Consider the following 21,467-nt stretch of genomic DNA (forward strand, 5'->3'; position numbering starts at 1 on the left):
AAGAATACACACAGCCTTCCTCAGGCAGTGTGTATGTAGTGTACCGGGGACAGGAGACCCCCCCTTGATGAGAGACTGTAAGAAGTGATCGGGGAATCGCTCCGGAGTGGAGTCATGACGACTGGATCTGGATTACGTTTTTGTATTTGGTGGTTTGTGTTCCAGCTGTCGATCAGCAACTATATATCCATAATCCACCAGTTAAAGGAAATACAACTAATGGGTTGTGTTATATCAGCTGTACAATTTACCACATCTGGTGTTCTTAGCTTCCATACCTCCTGTGTTTTACGAGCAACTTATCAAGTAGGCTATTGGCTAATGGCATAAAACATGATTAAACGCGATAGTATTTATACAACCTAGAGAAAAGCAAAACGGCGCCAGTTTAAATTTATATATTTTGTGTGCACTGAGGAGTCTCAAACAGGCGTTTGTTAAATCATTTTAAGATTGGCTTTAATCAATGTTTGAAAATGAATTCTTCATATCTGATAAATGAGAGGTAACTTTCTATTTATGGTATTATTTCCACATATTTCTCTCCATTCTTCCTTCTGCCAACGGGGTCGCAGTTTCTCGCCTCTCCCGTTGTTGTGCTTAGTGCGTACGCATGGGTCAGAGTTTGCGTGGAGGACCGCACATTTTCCCGTCAAGTTTGTTTTTTATAACTTGCAAAGATTGCTTAGAAACTGGCGTACGCCATCTTTTGAGCGTACGCCACGTTTATAAATGAGGCCCCAGAACCTTATGCAGCTTAGCTTGACTGCCTTCTATTTCCATTCCTTCTCCCATACAGGACATCCTGGTGACAGCTGTGGACCTGCTGAAGCTAGACAAGTTACAGATTGGAGGAGTCCGGGGCCGGGCCCTCAGCCAGCAGGTCCAGGTGCTTCACCGGGGGTTTGTGGAAACGTTCAAACTGTTCACAGAGAAGCCCTACAACTGCCTGGACCTCAACAACGAGGTATGCAGTGTAATAATGACAGGATCCATGATGCTTTTGTCCACTTCTGGGGAAAAGAAGCCCTACATTTGTAGAAAACATTTGTTTATTTCGCAAAGGGACAAGTTATTTTTTTCACTTCAGCATTTGTGTGACTCAGTCTCTGCTCCAATGAAATGACGTATTGCTTGCATCAAGTTGCTTAAGCTAGATGCTTCTGAGTTTTCGCAAGAGAAGAAAGGACCTGTGAGCCAGTGACATGTGAAGCTGCTGGTCTATCTGCTTTGCAGGAGTATGAAGAAGATCTGAGGGAGTTCAAACTCAAGGTGGATGACACAGACAGACAAGTAGGAGCCATCTTCTGTCAGGCCTTCGAGGAAACCTCTGGACTGGAGCACGCCTTCAAGGTCTGAGACATGAATCTCTCTCTGCTTGTCTCCCACACATCTTCATTCACACACTTAGTTCCCCTTTCTGACGTCCGCAGGTTCTGGATATGTTTGGAGGCTTGCTGGAGCGCCCGTTGGTGGCCACAGATGCTCTGGACAGATTCCCTCTGCTGGTCTCCATGTTTGACAAAGAGCTGGACTGCTGTACACGCCTTTACAAGAAACACATCAAAACTGCAGAGGAGCGGGGTGAGATCTGCAACAATGTCTGCATTTTGTACGATTTGGTTTAGGCATAAATCAACCTTTATATAGTTGAGATTAGGTAACTGCTGTTGTTGTTATGCACCTTGTGATGGTTTTGATGTGAAGCCCCCACTTTGGAAGTTGTAGTAATGTGTGGGATCGCTGTCCTTTTACTTTTGTTGCATCCTTCTAGTCTAGACAACCTACTCGTTATCAGTCAATCATGCTTGACCTCCTCAGGTTGGGCTCCAGTGAAAAGCAATAGGCCAGCAGTAGCTGGCAGACTGAGATGGGCCCAGGAGCTTCAGCTGCGCATCAAGACCCCCTTCTCCAAGTTCAGACACCTCTCCTACCCGTGAGTCTGCAACACATCACATCAAAAAAGAATATTGGAGTTGTTCTGTAGCTGTAAAGTCATTTCTTCATGAACTGTTTTAAAGGCCTCATAAATGTTGTCTTCTCTTCAGGTGCCTGGAGTCTGCAGAGGGAGCCAGGGTCATCCACAAGTATGAGGAGCTGACGCAACTGCTGAACAGGTGTGTGTGTGTGTGTGTGTGTGTGTGTGTGTGTGTGTGTGTGTGTGTGTGTGTGTGTGTGTGTGTGTGTGTGTGTGTGTGTGTGTGTGTGTGTGTGTGTGTGTGTGTGTGTGTGTGTCTTATCTCAGTGTTTTTCACTAAATGTCATCATAGTCAGATGCATTACTAATGAAAAAGAACATGAAACAGAATATACGGTGGTATAAGAGAAGGCTCCATAGTGTACTGTGATATTGTAAAAGCCAGCATGAATCAGATATCAGGTCTGTGTTCTTTTGTTTTGTTTGCTCTGTCATTTCACAGCGGCACTGTGTTTCTAATTGAACAGTTGGGATTGTGTTAGTATAGTGTTCAACAAATATGAAGCAGCCCCTGTGGAACATCTTGCATCTCCAGGCACGATGTATGTTCTCATTACTGTGGCGCTGCTCTGCACATTATTTCACAGCGCACATAATCCCATACACTCAGTCCCTACTCACTGATGCCCAGTGAGGAATGGCTTTCTAGACCATCCACCATCATAACCTGCAAGATAAAGCCCCCACTGTTGGATCATAATCATAATCTGTGTTCAAGATGCATGAGAGTCAGAGAGAGGCTTCACATGTCCATACAGTATGACCTCACACATAGACTGCACATAGACACTTTAAATACAACTGGATGTTGGCAGTCATTTAACAATCCCTAGAGTCATTGTCATTTTTCTTCATAACCTCACTATGTTGTTGAGATTGGACTATCCAATCTTCAATCAATCAATCAATCAATCAATCAATCAATCAATCAATCAATCAATCAATCAACCTTCAATCAATCAATGTTTATTTATATAACCCAATATCACAAATGTTACATTGGTCTCAGTGGTCTTCACAGTGTGTACAGCATATCAGTATGACAATACGACACCCTCTGTCCTCAGACCCTCTGTCCTCAGACCCTCTGTCCTCAGACCCTTTGTCCTTAGACCCTCACACAGGAAAAACTTCCAAAGAAATGGGGAAAAAAATTGAATAAACCTCGAGGAGAGCATCAGAGGAGGGATCCCTCTCCCAGGACGGACAGACGTGCAATAGATGCCGTGTGTGAATTGAAAAGATAATACATTTTACAACATAGGTAGTCCAAATGTTTGGAAGTGCATGTGTGTATAATAAGAAGATGAATCCGTGAGGATGTCAACAATCCTGTGGGAGCCATCAGAGAAATAGTAGGATGAGAGTCAGGCAGGACCAGAGCCACGACTCGAAATCCAGGACTCAGGATGCATGACTCAGGAACAGGACTCAGGATCCAGGACTCAGGATCCAGGACCACAGCAGGACCACAGCAACAAAATCAGCCACGACTCAGGATCCCGGCGTATATAGACACCAAAAAGACATTTCGGGGAAGCTGGGTTATTCGGAACATGAGAGTACACCGGTACAGACAGAGAAAAGGAATACGATTCCTTACAGTCTCACTGGAGGCCAAATGAATGCCATCCATAGTTAGTATATCTTTAGATAATTTGTTTCGTAGATTCTTCGGGCCAAGTACAATAACTTCAGTTTTGGTCGTGTTTAACATCAAAAAGTTTAAGGTCATCCACGTTTTTAAGTCCTTGAGGCAGTCTGGTGTCATCAGGTTTGATTGATAAATATAGTTGAGTATCATCTGCATAACAATGAACATTTACAGAATGATTCCTTATAATATTGGTCCTCACCTACAAAGCACTCCACCATCTGGCCCCCCCCTTATCTCACACACATTCTCACTCCTTATCAACCCCCACGGTCCCTCAGATCCACCGCAGCCGGTCTCCTACCCATTTCCACATCCACACTCTGCAGCTTTGGGGACAGAGCCTTCTCAGTGGCAGCTCCTAGGCTCTGGAATTCCCTCCCCCAAGATCTTCGTGACTCTGAGTCTCTCACAGTCTCTCACCGGCTCGAGATCGCTAGAATTTGAAAATACATGACCGGAGAAAATCTGCCACTTCCTTACAGAGCCCCTCCTCCAACACACACAAACGCGCACATGACCAATGAGGGCACGATGTAAGTTTGAGCACAGATGAAAAGCTGACAGGCAGGTAGGCCATCCAGTTACTTTAGCCGGGCCGGCTCAGATGATTGGTCATGCTTTTTACAGAACTACGGCTTCCACAGATGATATTTTGTCATGGATTTTTTGTCAAAGCACTTCAGATATTCATTGCTATCGGGATGTTAAGAGCATTCCATGGAATACAACAGAAAGTGTATCTCGAGCCGGTTTCTCAAACGTACCTACCCCACCTTTAACAGCTTAGTTGGAATCGAGTCTAAGATACAAGTTGATGGTTTTAGAAGAAAGAATCATTGAATGTAATTGTTCAAGGTTAATGGCTGAAATGTATTCTAGTTTACTATCTAGTGTAATATTAGAACTTACGTTTCCGGGAGCCGTTGATAACACTATACTGGTCAAAGGCAAGAGGTCATTCATTTTGTTTCTAAGAGTAACAATTGTATGGTTAAAAAAGCACATCAAATCATTACTACTGAGTGCTAAGGGAATAGAAGGCTCAATCGAGCTGTGGCTCTGTCAGCCTGGCTACAGTGCTGAAAAGAAATCTTGCATTATTCTTATTCTCATCTATTAATGAAGAGTAGTAGGCTGCTCTCGCTTTACGCAGTGCTTTCTTATATTCATTGAGAGTAATATGCCAAATTAAACGAGATTCTTCAAGTTTAGTGGAAGGCCATATCCTTTCAAGTTGTCTCGACTTTTGCTTTATTTTGCGGGTTTCGGCATTATGCCATGGAGCTAATCTATGTTGTTTTATTTTCTTCTTTTTCAAAGGAGCAACAGAGTCTAATTGTATTCACAGCGCATCTATAGCACTATCAACAACATGATCAATTTGGGGTGGTGTACATTTTGTATAAGTTTCCTCCCCTACATGCAGACATGCTATCGAGTTAAGTATTGGTGGAGTCTCTTTCTTAAATTTGGCTATAGCACTAACAGATAGGTTTCTGCTGCAAGAGCTTTTGACTAATGCTTTGTAGTCTAGTAATAGTACTTCAAAAGTTACTAAGAAATGGTCGGATAAAGCAGGATTATGCGGTTCGACTAATAGTTGCTCAGTTTCAATACCATAAATCAGAACAAGGTTGAGAGTGTGATTATAACAGTGGGTTGGTTTATTTACACTCTGACAGAAACCAACAGAATCTAATATAGAGTTAAAACAGTAAGGCTATTTTTATCATCGTCAACATGAATATTAAAGTCACCTACGATAATTACTTTGTCTGTTTTAAGAACCAAAGTTGATAAAAACTCAGAGAATTCTGATAAGAATTCTGAATAAGGACCTGGTGCACGGTACACTGTAACAAATAAGATTGGCTGCAAAGTTTTCCAGGTCGGATGCGTAAGACTAAAAACAAGGCTTTCAAAGGAGGTATAATTTAATTTTGGTTTAGTATTGATAAGTAAACTTGAGTCAAAGATTGCTGCAACTCCACCTCCTCGGCCCGTGCCTCGAGCAATATGAGTGTTGACATGGCTGGGTGGAGTGGCCTCATTTATGCTGACATATTCTTCATGTCTCAACCAAGTTTCAGTGAGACAGCATATATCAATATTATAATCTGATATTAAATCATTTACCAATATTGCTAGGGATCTTATGTTTAAGAGACCACATTTAATCTTCCTGTTTTGTTGCACTGTAGCAGTTGTTACATTTACTTGTATTAGGTTATTATGTATGACACCTCTGTTTTGAACGTGTCTGAGAGCTCATATGAGGCTGAAGGATCGGTTTATGTTGTATCTGTTAGAGGTTTAGGAATGAGGTGCGTCAATATGGGCGATCATACGGTCATGTAGCCAGTGGTGGAATGGGACTAAAAATTATCCCGGGACTCTCGACCGGCCCACTTCGGTACCGCTAGTAAATTGTCAACGGGGGGAGTGGGGGATGTCAGGGGCGGCGGGTGCTGTAGATAGTAAATGTAAATATGTAAATATTTGTGTCACTGCATCCTGGTAAAATACAAATATAATGTATAATGTCTGTGTCTTTGACATTAGCGCTGCTAGCCACCTGTGCCCTGTACTACGAAGCCATTTCAACAAAACAAAACAAACTAACAACAACAAACTATCAAACGAGATCTCGCTAAGCGGTCCTACGACGCTGGTTATCAACTCGGTAAATCAAGCCAGGGATTCTCTCTCCAGCTGAGAGCGCGTTCACGTCTAAGACACGAGTGGATCTGACTTTAATTACATTTGACTCGAGTGTTTCGTCAACATAATGTGTTAAATAATACTTCTGCATCCAGTCTGTGACACTGTGAGTGTTGCACGGCCAGATGAGGCTGGAGAAGCTGACTCAGATCAGGAAATATATGATATATTATGATATTATATGATCGATGATCTGATTGATGATGTAATATGAATGATAAGTGCGACACATCAGCGTCTTCTCTGCATACGGCAGTTTAAACTGTATTTCCTTTATCCTGTAATATGACTTGAGAGATTTAAACTCCGCACACTGAGTTGATCTCTTTTCTATAGACGCCGGAGGCGGGCAGCGTCAGGTAAAAGAAGTTATTTAGCCTTCTCAAACCTGAGCCTCACGCGCCGCCTATGGGGGATGTGCTGGTGACTTATCCGACCGGCCCACTTCAGTACCGGCCCATCGGGATTCGTCCCGATGACCAGTCCGCCACTGCACCCAGCCCACGTAAACTGTCAACGGGGGGAGCCTCGCTGCGGGGAAACGGTGGACCTAGTGTCCCGATCGGAGTGGGAATAATAATAATAATAATCCGTGCATTTTATCCATTAATTTCCCCAACATTGTGGTAAAAAAAACACACGTTTAATCCATGTTGGTGTAGGCCTACTACAAAAAGCATCGGTTTGTTTACTCAGGAAATCAGGAAATGCAGACCGGCTCAAACAAACGATTTGTAATCATCATCCTCACGATCATTTAATGTATCATATGTTCGCCGAATTGACATGAAAGCACTGACAAATATGAATATACTGTAGTCAACTTCATTACAACGTTATTAACGTGCCTAAACTCAGTAATTCACCATTTCTACGCATGACAACACACTTTGTCCGTGTTTGGCTCTCTCGCCGCACAGTGAAGCGTTCCCGCATTGACGTCACTTCAGGCTTCCCCCAAAACTTCAAAATGAGTCGAAGGAATTTCCCCGCGATGTTCGAAATTATTGATATTTATCGGAACGGTATCGCACCTTCTTTTTTAAACTGACGGTTCGATATGACTCGTAGCCCAATATTTCATTGCACATTTCATTGGGATGCTGTCACAGGCTCTTTAAAGGTCCCATGTCATGCTTTTCCGGTTATTACCCGTCCCCCTGTGTGTTATGTGTAGGTTGCGGGTGCTAGTGGAGCCTCGCAGATGGGGGTGCTGCAGTCACCTCAGCATCCCCCCCCTTCCTGCGACCATTCGCGATGTCTCGCTGTCTCGCAGACCCCGCGCAGCAAGCAGGAAATGAACCCAGCTCACACTGTCCGCTCCTCACAGCAGAGAGCCGCGCAACGTCCCGCCAACACGGCACCCAGACCCCACGCAGCATTCTCATCTGTTTGTCATTTCTAGTGTCATTTTCTGGTTGCTAACGCCATTGTAACACATAATCACTGATGTTCCGCTGTAACGGTGGTGGACTCATCAGAGCACAGTGGGCTCACAGGGAGGGGGGGGCAGGAGCTCCAACAAGCCGTGTAGGACAGAGAGTGAATACACATACTATACAGAGATGCTGTGAGAAACCAATGTGAGTTTGGAACATTGAACAATGTAAATCTATTCTAGTTGACCTCAACAATGGAATTATGATCAGTAGAAATGGCCATGACATGGGACCTTTAAATTGTCCTTGGGCAGACACACACACCGTTAATATTGGGTATTTTATTGGTTCGGGATTCCTATGAATGACGAGGAGAGAGCGCAGAGAAGCGTGTCAGACTGCGCCTCCGCCTCCTAGTCTCAACTCCAGTTTGTCATGGATTAAGTCCACAAAGCCCTGTATCTTGTATCTTTAATCATTTGAAATGTAAGTTCTGTTAATAATAAAAATAAAAACAAATATTTCACAACTTACAGTATGTAGGGTCGTTCTTAACAGGCTTGACCGTACACTCTCCCCTCTTTGATTTTGGATAAGCCAATTTGAAGACAAGTTTTCCTGCAGCAGTTGTCGCTTGGTCACGCCCAGCATTCTCGTTGTGATGCATTGCTGCTAGACACAACCTATAGAATAGCAAAATAAAATGAGACTTTGTGTTATGACAGAATAAAACCCTCATGCCACTTAACAGTGACTGTGTTACAAGATGCTACAGAATAAAGTATACAGTGTATTACCTGCACAACATTCCAATGAAGGGAAAACCACATTTTTTGGGGTAAAACGCATAATTAAGTTGTGGAAGGACTCCAGGGATGAGGTCTGGTAGTGATGGCTTAGCTTTAGCACATCTTTGAGAACTCTCTTGTTGGTGAGTATCGTTTCAACTCTGGCGAGTGTTATTGAGCCTTGAGTAAAATGACAAAGACATGAGGTAAATCACCAGCACATTAGAACATTACAACAATAATTTGCCATAACAACAATGTTATATTTACATTCGATATTGTTAATCTTATGAAGGAAGTGAAATATTGAACTTACCACCTTTTAGGTAAGGTTTATTTGCATCGCTTGCGGCTCCTACAGGATGTGTGCACTTGGGGAACAGGGGGTCATCATGCACGTGAACGTTTTGTAGGTGGTTGACCAGTGACGTCCACCTTGCCACCTTCTCCGGCCCCGAGGTTGTGCTCGTCGCACTCCAGTAGACATGGTTTTTTATGCTGCGCAGCCACCTCTTCAACTGCGTGTCACAGTCCTTGTTCTGTGTACGTTTCAGAAATTTCTTGGACAAACCTGATAAAAAAAAAGCACATGCACAAGTTAATATTCAAGCCATAGTGTGGAAATGACGTGCTGTGATGGACAACATTCAAGGGTGTGGTGGAAATTCCACACTTCATATATCATCAACCATAACATACATATGATAATTGCCTGTCAGTGCGACACCCTTCTGTCTGAAAACATTTCATAGCCAGGAAACCTCCATACATATTCATACTGTATCACTGTGAATTCCCATTCTAAAGAGTACTCACAGTGTCCTAGGATTAGTGAGTGAAATGTAATTTACAATGAGAAAAGGTGCTGCGATCAAGTGGTCTGGCAGGCCAAATTGTAGGAGATATAATGAATGTATTCAGACATGATGTCATGTCAAAACAAAACAAAGGAATATCTTAACAAAGGACAGTGCCTCTGATTTGGTATTCTTCCATTACAACATATAGGGATAAATACCTTTTTTTTTTCTTCCCATGTGGTAACTACCACCTACTTCATTGCTCTGTTGGGGAATAACACATAGGGCATAAATACACAGAAGCATGCATCAAGCCTAAAATGATAGCACCCAGAAAGAGAATCACACCTGAACAAGCTGGAAGTCCAGAATGGTGTTGCTTCCCAGGTTCATGAGTGTGTAGCTCCCGAACTTAGCCGAGTGTCCTGAAGAAAATATAATACAGGAGGTTTCAAGGCTTTTCAACAGAACTTCAATGGATAAGTAGATGAATTGTAATATACACCAGTAACTCTGGCACTAGACTGTCTTGTCTGTTTCTGCTTCCCTGGAGAGTCTGCTCTCATATCTCCTGCAACTGCGACCTTTCCCCCTTGTTGTTGTAGATTATCGAAATTCTGCTGCTGATCAGTGTTCCACTTGTGGATAATAGCAGGCTCCAGGTAACTCTTAGCATGCCTCCTGAAGGTCCCATACCCGATGATCTCCAGCTGCATGGCTCTGCATATCTATGAATAAATAGAAAAAAAGAAACGTTTTTGAAAAAGTCCACTGCTGTCATTTTTCATATGCTATAGATGTTAGAGATGGTAAAATACCTTTCGTAGTTGGAAGAAGGAACCCCCAGTAAAGTATGTAGCAGCGGATAATTGTAAGTTGCCAACCGGGGTACTTCCGATGACGGGCTGGCTCTCGCATTTTCTGAAGTAACTGCAGTTTGAACAACGCTGTGTGAACGCCACATAGGTCCCCACTTTTCTTGTTTGGACATCACAGTCTGTCTTACACACCGGACATTTTTCAAACAGCTGTCTGAGGCAGCTTTAAAAAACAATGTACTTTACGTCACGGTGCGTGGATTGTGCCTGTGGTCTAATGTAACAAAAACAAATTAACAATACGTTTTAGATTTCAACTCTGAAAAACAGTAATAGTAATGTGTACCAAATGTACCAAACTTACGATACGTCGCATTCTTCTACAGTATCATCAGGGTGGTAACTCGAACCCAGAGTCTCCTCAAATTCTGTCGACGTCTCTGCTTGTTCCTCCTCCAACTCCAGTCGAGGTCTCTTGCGAGGTCCCAATCCTGGGCCCTTTATTGGTGTAGAGGACATGGAGATTTCTGTGTAGGTGGAAGTTTTAGTGCCAACACTTTTGAAAGACACCGTGGCCTGGATGCCTGTTAATAAAAAGGGAAAAGTGCATAAATACTATGTACATTAGATAAGACACTAATACATTGTAAAAGGCCAACAACTTGTGTACATCTGACAGATTAATTCATGAGAAATGTACAAACTACAAACAGCACTGTATTTCTTGTAGTCAACATAACAGTATTTCTGTGATATACAATAATATCAAATAAGGTTTTATTTATAGAGCACATTTAAAAACGATTTTTGGTCGAGCCCAAGTGCTGTACATGTAATAAAAGCACAATTAAGGTAATGTATCTGTGATTTGTCAGAGTTATAGTCTACCTTTGCTTCTCACATGTGCCGATTTCAGTGTTCCCCGGGCCAACTGTGTAGCAACAGAAATGGCGGACACTTTACATTCCACTGTCTGTGTTCCCACAGACCGTGTCTCAACCCTCTGAGTTCCCACACAAACAGTCTGTGGACGGTCTGTTTGACATCCGACTGTACTGGAGCGGTGGGTATTGTACTTCCTGCTGTGATGTACTCTAAGAAAGATACACATAGTATTCATACAATTAATTTTGTATCTGGGGAAAACAGTCAATTTCATAAAAGCAACACTTTTACAATTACAATGTTCTACAGATAGTCTGCTACCTTTTCCCATGTAGCGTAATATTTCAGACTCTTTGTAGCTCAGTAGCATAGCTGCTAGGACCGCCAACTTCAATGTAATTATGTTTGGCGACTGACCGTACGTTAAATCAGCCAGAGTATACTGTCTATGAGTATTTCGTGTGTGTTTGCAGACGAAATTCTCCAGATATGATTATCTATCAGTAATCAACACAGTTAGCTTGCCAGCTAATATGCTAACCTAATATGCAGTTTAACAGCTAGTCTAGGCTTAGCAAGAACATCTTACAATTGCAATATTATACAGTTAGTCTGCTACGTTCGGTCATTCATTGTAACTGGCATGAAAACAATGTTCTCATTCATAACACTCCGTTCGATGTCTCACTATGGGATGCGCCTCATCGCGGAGCAAACAGAAGCATCAATCTCATTACGCCAATCCTGATTGGCCGGTGATTCTTGACGTCAACGTCAGGGGAAATCACCCCCTATAAGTAGCCTGCGCCACGACGCATGCGTCATTCAGACACCTCTTCTCGCTTCAGAGCACATCTCGAACGGTAGCCGGGCTAGCTTAACAGTCCACAGACTGAACCCAACTAATTTTCGGTCGACGGGCGTTAGCCGGCTACCCGATTCTCTCACAGAAGAATATTATAGTCAACCTCGCCGTTCTTCCTCTGGAGTAAGGTAAGGTTTTGACTTCAAGTTAGCAACACACCAGTTGCTAACTTGTGTTTTTTTCCCTCACTACCGACACCACGGTAGCGAGGACACTTTTTTCTTCTCTCTTCCACGGAGAAGAAAAGGATTACAGGAATATTACCATACCAGGTAATATCCTTGAGAGAAAAAGACCCACGCTGTCATTTTTTCCCCCGGATTAAAGACAGATCGGTAAACATTTTTTTCTCGAACGTACCTGTCATGAGCGGACCCTCTCCACGCCTCACGGCGAACGAGATGGATGCCTCTCCCCCTCACACCAGAGGAGTCAGGATCTCGGAGGCTCGGCGCTGCGGTTGCGGGTTGAAAGTGTCAGGCACAGACTCACACCAGATCTGTTCGTCCTGCCTCGGGCTGGAACACGCCCAGGAGGCCATCGACAACCCCGGCTCGTGCGGACATTGTGCCCGCCTCACCGTGAAGAGCCTCCACCGAAGGTTGGCGCAACACGTTAACCTGTCGGGACGGGACCCCCTCATGTCCACTGATCCGCCGACCGGCAATCGAGACACGGGGACGTCTGCGGCAGAGATGGAGCCCCTCACTGCGGTCTGGGGCTCACCGACAGCGGCACCCGCAGAACCGGAATCCCGCGCCATATCAGGCCGAGATCCGGTGGCGGCAAGAAACGCGGGAACGGGGCCCCACTCTATACCAAGCTGGGGCTCCCGACTGGACCTCACCACGGTTTCACCCGCGGAAGATGTCCTGGAGTTAGACTGCATGGAGGACGAAGAGTACACCTCTGAGTTCCTCCTGTCTGACTCGGATGAGCAGGAAGACGACATCTTCATGTCATCGACTCAGGCTGCAAAGCCGGGAGCGATGGCTGCTCCCCCCGGCGACAGCACACCAGCTTCGCCCTGTCTCAGTATGGACCTACAAGCCGTGTGTCAGCGCGCTGCGGCCAAACTAGACATCCCATGGCCCGAAGTGGCCAAGGAGACCTCCAGGTCCCGTTACGAGGGAAAACTTTTTTCCCAAACAACGAGGGCAAAGAGGCAACTCCTTCCGGTCTTCCCGGAGATGTTGGATGAGGTGTCGGTCTCGTGGAGAGACCGGCCCTTTAGCAACAAGGCCCCAATCCAGGGTGCCTCCTCCCTTGACTGTGACGGTATGGAGAGGCTCGGCCTGCTCCACATACCACCTATGGAACCGCTGGTGGCAGCCCACCTCCTACCGAGGATGGGCCAGCCGCCAAGCAGTAACCCCACGCTGCCAGCAAAAACGGACCGATTCCAGTCGACCATGACGGAACGGGCCTACAGATCCGCAGCGTTGTCCGCCAGGGCTCTGAACGTTTCCTCGATGCTAACCGCATACCAAGCGGAGCTCTGTGAGGATATGTCGAGCAATCCTGGACCGGCCACTCTGGACGAGATAGCCGCGGTCACAGACATTTGTCTCCGTGTCCAACGCTGCGCCGTCCAGGCCACGGGCAAGGTAATGGGGATCATGGTGGTGCAGGAAAGAGCGAGATCGCTCAACCTCACCAACCTCCCAGACCGGGAAAAGGAAGATGTGCTTGACATGCCCATCGTTCCCGAGGGGATTTTCGGCTCCGCTCTCGCTTCCATGCAAAGGAAGTGCGAGTCGAAAAAGAAGGAAGACGAGGCTCTCCACCTTTGTCTCCCTCGAAGGGTCCAGCCGCGGCCTTCGCAACGGCGGCCCTTCGCAACGGCGGCCCTTCGCCCACGCTGCACCGCGCTCTGCTGGGTTCAAAGTACCGGGACAGCAGAGGGCGCAGCCCGCCCCGAGTCCCCAGCCCAGGCAGGAGACGAGGGCGAGTTGGTCTAGAAAATCTCCGGCTCCGGCTGTAGCCCAGGCACAGCCGACCCAGAATTTCGGCCAGCAGGCGAGGAAGAAGAAGCGAGCGGCCTGACAGCCCCTCCTTCTCCCCTCCGTGACAGAGCTGGAAGTTCCTTCCCCGGCTCTAAATGTGTCCCCGCCGCCTCGAGAGATGCCTCAACGCCATCCTCAAGTCCGCACAAGACACATGTCACATCGTTATTGTCTGAATAAACCATTTTCCGCTGATGCATCCAGGCTCCGGCCAAGGGCGCAGCCTAAAAAAATGAAAAGAAAGACAATAAACAGTCCGTTAACCATAAATCCCCTTCTGAGAGCAGCTACGGCCTCTCTCAAAAGGCGGATAATAAACGGGTCTGTGAAGGCACCACCGCCACGCGCATGCGCAGTGCCGGTTGGGGCTTTGAGGGCACTACCGCCACATGCGTACGCAGTGCCGGCTAGAGCTGTAAAGAACGGCCCGTCAATCCTTCCCCTTTCAAGAGCAGCTACGGCATCTCTCAAAGGACGGATTATTGACGGGTCCGTGAAGCCACCGCCACACACATGCGCAGTGCCGGCCAGGGCTTTAAGGGCACCACCGGCACGCGCAGGCGCAGTGCCGACTGGAGCCGTGAGGGCACCACCGGCACACACATGCTCAGTACCGGCTGGAGCTGAAAAGGCACCTCCGTCACGCACATGCGCAGTGCCGGTCGGAGCCATAAGAGTGACATCCCAGCTGGCTCTAAGGAGCATACAGCAGGAGATACTCACGATGTCTGCCTGGGCTTCTCCAAACAGTTATAATGTATCTGTTTTCACAAACCCAGTGAGAGTCAACCCACATTCTGGAGAGAAGAGTTCTCTCTCTCCCAGAAAGAAGGGTTTTATCTATAAAGCCCACCGAGCGGAGTCAGATTACGGAGGACAATGTCCTCGTAAAGCACCCGCTCAACATGGGCCTCATAATAAAACTAAACCCCGAACGCCATGGCTTACGGAGAGTTTTGGTGATTATGAAATGCGTAGTGGCACTACACCCGACTTTTCTAGTGCGGGACGCGCCTACGGGTGCAGTCCTTTCACGGAGGGTGGTCACCACGGACGCAGGTCAGACGGGCTGACAGGGGACTTACGAAGGTCGCCCGGTGAGAGGTCTCTAGAACAGAGACTTCCAGCGGGCACGCGTAAATTACCCGGAGCTTTTAGCGGTGTTCCCCACCCAAAAATGCTTCCTGCCTTCTCTCAGAGGACTTCATGTCCCAGTGAGGATAGACAACACGATATCGTGGATGAACCGCCAGGGGAGTTTGCGTTGTCTCCAGTCACACACACTGGCACACAAACTGATCCCTTGGAGCGGCAGACGTCTCCTCTCTCTGAGAACGACACGAGTACCGGGTGTTATGCACCTAGGGACAGAATTACTGTCAAAAGGTGCACCACTCTATGCAGACTGGACTCCTCATCCAAGGATCGAGAGTCCGCTGTGGGTGCGTTACGGCGGAGCCGCGTTAAATCTGTTCGCAAGGGGAGAAAATGCTCAATGACAGCTGTTCTCTTTAATGCACGATTTAAACGCACCGTTAGGCGGGGACGCACTCGTACACGATTGACCTCCGGGTCCTCTGTACACGTTCCCACCCCTGGTTCTGTTCCCCTTAACTCCGGCCAGAGTGAAAGAGCAACGCCACACACGTACTCTGATGTTTCCACCCTAGCCCGCAACGTACGGGCTGGCGGGGATATATCAGCTGTTGTGCGGGCAGCCGTGGCAGCCCCCACCACGCAGGGACAGATTGTCTCAGGCGGGGAGGGCGATCCTTCACCCATGCCCAGAGCACGGGGCACTATGGGCCTGACCCGTGAGTGGTACAATCTGAATACAGTGGGACTCCCTCAGAAGGTGATAAACACTATTCAGAGTGCGAGAGCTTCCTCCACCAGGTCTCTTTACGACTGTAAGTGGAGGGTGTTTGAGGAGTGGTGCCTTCAAGAAGGACACATCTCCTTTCAATGTCCTGTCGGGGTGATTTTATTATTCCTCGATAAACACAGAGCTTTCTCCACGATCAAGGTGTACCTGGCTGCTATTGCTGCATGCCATGTGGGCTTTGAGGGTAAGACGGCTAGCCAACATCCTTTGGTTTGCCGTTTTATGAAGGGAGCTCGCAGGCTCCTCCCTGTCTCCAGGTCGCTGGTGCCCTTATGGGACTTGGCAGTGCTTTTAAATGGTCTCAGAATGACCCCATTTGAACCCCTGGAGGGAGCTGACATGAAACATCTGTCACTCAAGACAGTGCTGTTACTGGCCCTGGCATCCGCTAAACGGGTCAGTGATATCCATGCACTGTCTGTACATCCCTCATGCACTCAGTTCGCCCCAGGGCAAACGAGTGTTGTTGAAACCCAACCCTGCCTTTACACCAAAGGTGGTTGGTTCGTGTACCCCGATTGACATTGAGGCATTTCCTCCGCAGCTGGTTTCCTCCGAGGATCAGCAGCAGGATCTGTTGTGTCCAGTCCGGGCTTTGCACACATATATGGACAGATCAAAAGAGCTTCGTCTTAATGACCAACTCTTCGTGTCCTGGGCTAAACCTCACAAGGGTAAGCCTGTTACTAAGCAACGACTTGTCCGCTTTTACAGACTGGACGTCTCCGCTCCAAGCGTGGCCCGAGCAGTGCTGGGCACCTTGTTGAGTCGGGACTCCACCTGTTAAATTCTGGTTGATCGGTGATCTTCGAGATAAGCTCGTCTGGCAATACGGGAGCTACAATATCCCATAGTGAGACATCGAACGGAGTGTTATGAATGAGAACTATAGGTTACTTACGTAACCCCAGTTTTCAGAGTAACATGAAGTGAGATGTCTCACCAGACGGCCCTCCTTGCTATGGTGAAGCGAGAAGAGGTGTCTGAATGACGCATGCGTCGTGGCGCAGGCTACTTATAGGGGGTGATTTCCCCTGACGTTGACGTCAAGAATCACCGGCCAATCAGGATTGGCGTAATGAGATTGATGCTTCTGTTTGCTCCGCGATGAGGCGCATCCCATAGTGAGACATCTCACTTCATGTTACTCTGAGCACTGGGGTTACGTAAGTCACCTATAGTTTTTCATAACATCTCCGGTAAGTAAGCTTAGCTTATTAATGGTAGCTCGGTAGAATACACGAACGGCAACTTTAATTACTGACCGTACGGTTAAATCACCCGGAGTATACTGTCTATGAGTATTTCGTGTGTGTTTGCAGACATTCTCCTGCTATGAGATACATGTAAGGCCATGTGCTAACATCGGTGTTGAGGTCTGGGAATGCTCGTTAGCCCTCGTGTTTACCTCGGTAGTATAGCATTAGCATAGCATAGCATTTACACAGTCGTGGTAGATACATTGTTTGTTTTAAACAGAATAAATACACAAACCACAATGAATACTTACAGGTTGTGTACCCGAATCTCCCGCTGGTCCAAACAAAGTAGGAACAGCATCGTCCTCCAATATCAGCTTTGCAAGTCCGAAGCTAAACATTGTTACGTTTTTAAAGCTTTGGTCCGTGGAATGCCGCGCACACACAACAGTACCGGCTGGTAAATCAGCTGGAACAGTGTTAAAAAGGAATGTCAACCATTGACTTCGTCGTGGTTCTGCCTTCGGTACTGCAAACATTGTGGATTTCTCCACACAAGACAGGCAACAGACCCTCCGCGACATGACTGGATAGAGCTTTGAAAATAAGCAGGTTTTACGACACTTAATATGGTCGGCTGGCAGAGGAAGTGACGTCACGCGGTGCAGCTACGTCACGCGGGGCAGGAAGTAAACAATGGAAACTGAGAAATCTCCAACAAGGCTTTTGGGGGAGGTATTTTCTGTGTTAGAGTTTTACTCCCTACAGGGTGTACTTTGAGGGGTTTTGACTTTGCAGACTGTTTACATGCATGGCCACCTTCATAACACACAAGGAGACGGGTAATAACCGGAAAAGCATGCAATGGGCCCTTTAATCTGAGCTTTATAGGGGTCTTTAAAACGCATGCGCACATGTGCAGGAACACACACACACACACACACACACACACACACACACACACACACACACACACACACACACACACACACACACACACACACACAGCAGCAGCTCTCTATTTGCTACAAACTTAAATATGAAACCCTAACGACCAGTTACTGATACAGTAAGTTGTGAAATATTTGTTTTTATTTTTATTATTATTAACAGAACTTACATTTCAAATGATTAAATATACAATGAACAATAAAAGTATTACATTAAATACAAAAAGTGAATAACAATAACAAATTATTTATACAATGTTTTCTTTTTCAGTCTATGTGGATGAGCTGACGAGGCTTGTGTTTCACAAAGTCTTTCGGGACCCTACACCCTTTGTGGACGAGCTGAAACTAATCCACGTCCCAGAGGACCTGTCAACTCAATTTGACAGGCCCCCCAAGGAGGAAATGATTGTCAGCCGTTTCTCCCGTTTCCCCCCAAAGGAGGTCGAAATCCTACATATTGTCCAGCCAGATCTGGAAACTCCTGGCGGATCCGGAGCACAACACACGACGGAATCACCACTCTGATGCCTCGCCCTAAATATCCCCAGCACCAGCTTACAAAGCTGCGATACGCAAGATATCGAAAACGCCTATCAGGAGAGGAATGGATGATGTACAGTGTATAAATATACATTCACACATTTTGTACATTTGTAAAAATAAAGTTTGATGGAAATACTTAGTAGCCTTTCTTTCCTGAATTATTTGCTCCTCTAACATATCATTCATATATAGCAAACCATGATTTGATTTTTCATCAAACTGTAGTAGTTTATTACAGGTAACAATAACTTACTCTTCTTCCGTTGTATTTGTCAAAGGTCCGAAACTGTATTTATAAATATTGTGGAGATTCTGCAGGGTGTATGGGTTCAAGCAGGCTCTAGTCCTGGGTGGTCAACCATGCAGTTAATGGGTTCTGGAACTTGCAGCATGCGTGTTCCAACCTATGAAGGTAAGATGTGTTACAAAACACGTTTAGCAATTAAACCAACTATGGGAAAGGTTTACAAAATAAACATTCAATTACTAAGGAAGTAATAAAAGTGCATATAATAGTCTATTGACTTGAAAAATATGTATGCTGTATATCTTGGTATATGTGTGCTACTGTTGATGTTTTCAGCTAGCTGCCAATATAATGTAACTAAGCTAGGCTACCTTTCTTATGCTATTGCAGCACACGTTTTCTCCGTCACTTGGCATCAAAGCGCAGTTTCCACAACAGCACCTAAATAACAACAGTTGTAGGTACATCTGAAGACATCTGAAATTTAAGACATATACTAGATAAAAACGTACCACAATGACACTGTTTGGTCTGCTCTAGTGAACGGCGAGGCAAGACTCGCGATTTGGTCTATTCTAGGATCGAACGGAGGTTCGAAATTGTATGCTCCATACGCCATTGTATGCTATATGTAAGCTATCTATTTATCTATATAACTCTATCTATCTATCTATCGATTCTCAAATCTAGTATTGCTATGCTGCTAAGTACCCGCTAAACCACTTTACGGCAGATGTCAACAGGGGCAGAGCCTCTCTGGTGGTTGACTAATCAGAACAGAGTGGCAGAGCTGACCAATCGGAGCACACTGGACGCACAGGAGGGTGGGGGCAGGAACTCCATCGAGCCGTTTAGCACAGGGAGTGAAAACTCATACTCTACAGAGATAATGTATGAGAAGCCAATCTGAGTTTAGAAAATTGCACAGTATTTTTCTATTGTAATATCCCTCAACAATGGTATTATGATCAGTAGAAAGGACCATGCCATGGGACCTTTAAATTGTGTACAATGCTTTTGTATTTTCCCCCTTCGATTCGGAGAAACAAGTATTTTTTCGAGGGTTTAGGATTGCCGAAGACACTACACTACCCAGAATCCTCAGCTATCCTTCCGCTTTGCTCGACAAACCCCGTGATTAATCCTCAAGCTCTGTGATTGGTTGACCTCAAACTGCATTCCATATGAATAAAAACGTTTCGTAAAAGATAAAATCATACTTTATTCAGCAGTGCTTGCTTTACTCTTTGAAAGTCATCACATGAATGCATAATACATGGTTCGGCTGCATTAAATATTACACATCTGTTGTAGTTCTTTATTTATCTACAAAGATCGGGCCTCAGAATAGACCGGAAACTATTCTTTTACCGTTCTGTTTAACTTTCACAATAAAGTTAGTAGTAATATTTTGTTTTGATATTATTGTTTTTTATTAACTAGACCGCTGGGTCATGTTAAAGGTGGGTTAGGGTTAGAAACCAGCTCGAGATACACTTTTTGTTATATTCCATGGAATGCTCTTAACATCCCGATAGCAATGAATATCTGAAGTGCTTTGACAAAAAATCCATTAAGAAATGTCATCTGTGGAAGCCGTAGTACTGTAAAAAGCACGACCAATCATTTTAGCCGGCCCGGCTAAAGTAACTGGATGGCCTACCTGGCTGTCAGCCTTCCATCTGTGCACAAATGTATCTCGTGCCCTCATTGGTCATGTGCACGTTTGTGTGTGTTGGAAGAGGGGCTCTTTAAGGAAGGGGCAGATTTTTTCCGGCTGTGTATTTTCAAATTCTAGTGCACTCGAGCTGGTTTCTCCAAAATGACCTACCCCACCTTTAAGACCATCTTTTCCGTGTTGCTGTTTCCCCCAGAAGATTTTTAGTAATACAAACATATAAACTACACATTCTGGTACACTCTGAGAAGACAATAAATACATCTATTACTACCCGACATATTAATAATATGTTATGCCTTAGTTTGTTTTTCACTTTGTTCTGACAGCTGAGCTTCAATTCAATTCAAAACCTTTATTTATCCAGATAAAATGCCATTGAGATCAATGATCTCTTTTTCAAGGGAGACCTGCAGCAGTAGGTTCCACAAGAAGACATAAAAACATAAACAACAGAACAACATAAGGACATCATACAGCAAAATGTACAGGGATTACAATTTACATATCTAACCACATGTACAGGTACCAACAGCATCTGATTTTGTAGCATCCAACCGAGCTTTAAAAACATGTAGTGGTACTAGCTTGGTAATTTTCCATTCTTTTTGCAGACTGTTCCAAGTTAGTGGAGCTGCACATCTAAAAGCTTTCTTCCCTAAGACAGTCCTAGCACTTGGCACATTTAATAAAACCACAGCATGCGATCTCAGGCAATAAGTACTTTCAATTCGCCGAGAGATCAGGGTGCATATATAAGATGGTAGTTTATCCAACATGGCTTTGTAAATGAAAAAGTACCAGTGACTGAGCCTCCGTACAGTAAGTGATGGCAAAACCACCTTGGTATACAGTGTACAGTGATGCGTAAGTGCTTTACAATTTCTCAAAAATCTCAGTGCACTGTGATACGTAGCATCTAACTTGCTCAGGTAATTGGCAGGTGCATTCATATATAACAGATCACCATAGTCCAGCACAGGTCAAAAGGTCACAGAGCCTTTTCCTGGCCTCAAGCGAGAAACAGGACTTGTTTCTGTAAAAGAAACCTAGCCTAACCCTCAG

General features: G+C 45.4%; 1 protein-coding gene and 1 long non-coding RNA gene across 2 annotated transcripts in view; one reads left to right on the forward strand and one right to left on the reverse strand.

Moving 5' to 3' along the window:
- The window catches only part of LOC117468375 (dynein beta chain, ciliary-like), a 6,540-nt gene extending 4,600 nt beyond the window's left edge, over nt 1-1,940 (forward strand). The window contains exons 7-10 of the mRNA XM_034112448.1: nt 800-967; nt 1,237-1,353; nt 1,434-1,584; nt 1,822-1,940. Coding sequence (XP_033968339.1) covers nt 800-967; nt 1,237-1,353; nt 1,434-1,584; nt 1,822-1,940 — 555 coding nt within the window. The remainder of the gene's footprint in view (nt 1-799; nt 968-1,236; nt 1,354-1,433; nt 1,585-1,821) is intronic.
- Nucleotides 1,941-9,555: 7,615 nt separating this feature from the next.
- LOC139432927 (uncharacterized) lies at nt 9,556-10,231 on the reverse strand. The gene is made up of 3 exons (XR_011642502.1): nt 10,142-10,231; nt 9,672-10,051; nt 9,556-9,587 (listed from the first exon to the last, which is right to left on the reverse strand). It is a non-coding gene; the product is annotated as an uncharacterized lncRNA (long non-coding RNA).
- Between the last annotated feature and the right edge of the window lie 11,236 nt (nt 10,232-21,467).

Source organism: Pseudochaenichthys georgianus, chromosome 23 (genome assembly GCF_902827115.2).
Source record: "Pseudochaenichthys georgianus chromosome 23, fPseGeo1.2, whole genome shotgun sequence".
NCBI lineage: Eukaryota > Metazoa > Chordata > Actinopteri > Perciformes > Channichthyidae > Pseudochaenichthys > Pseudochaenichthys georgianus.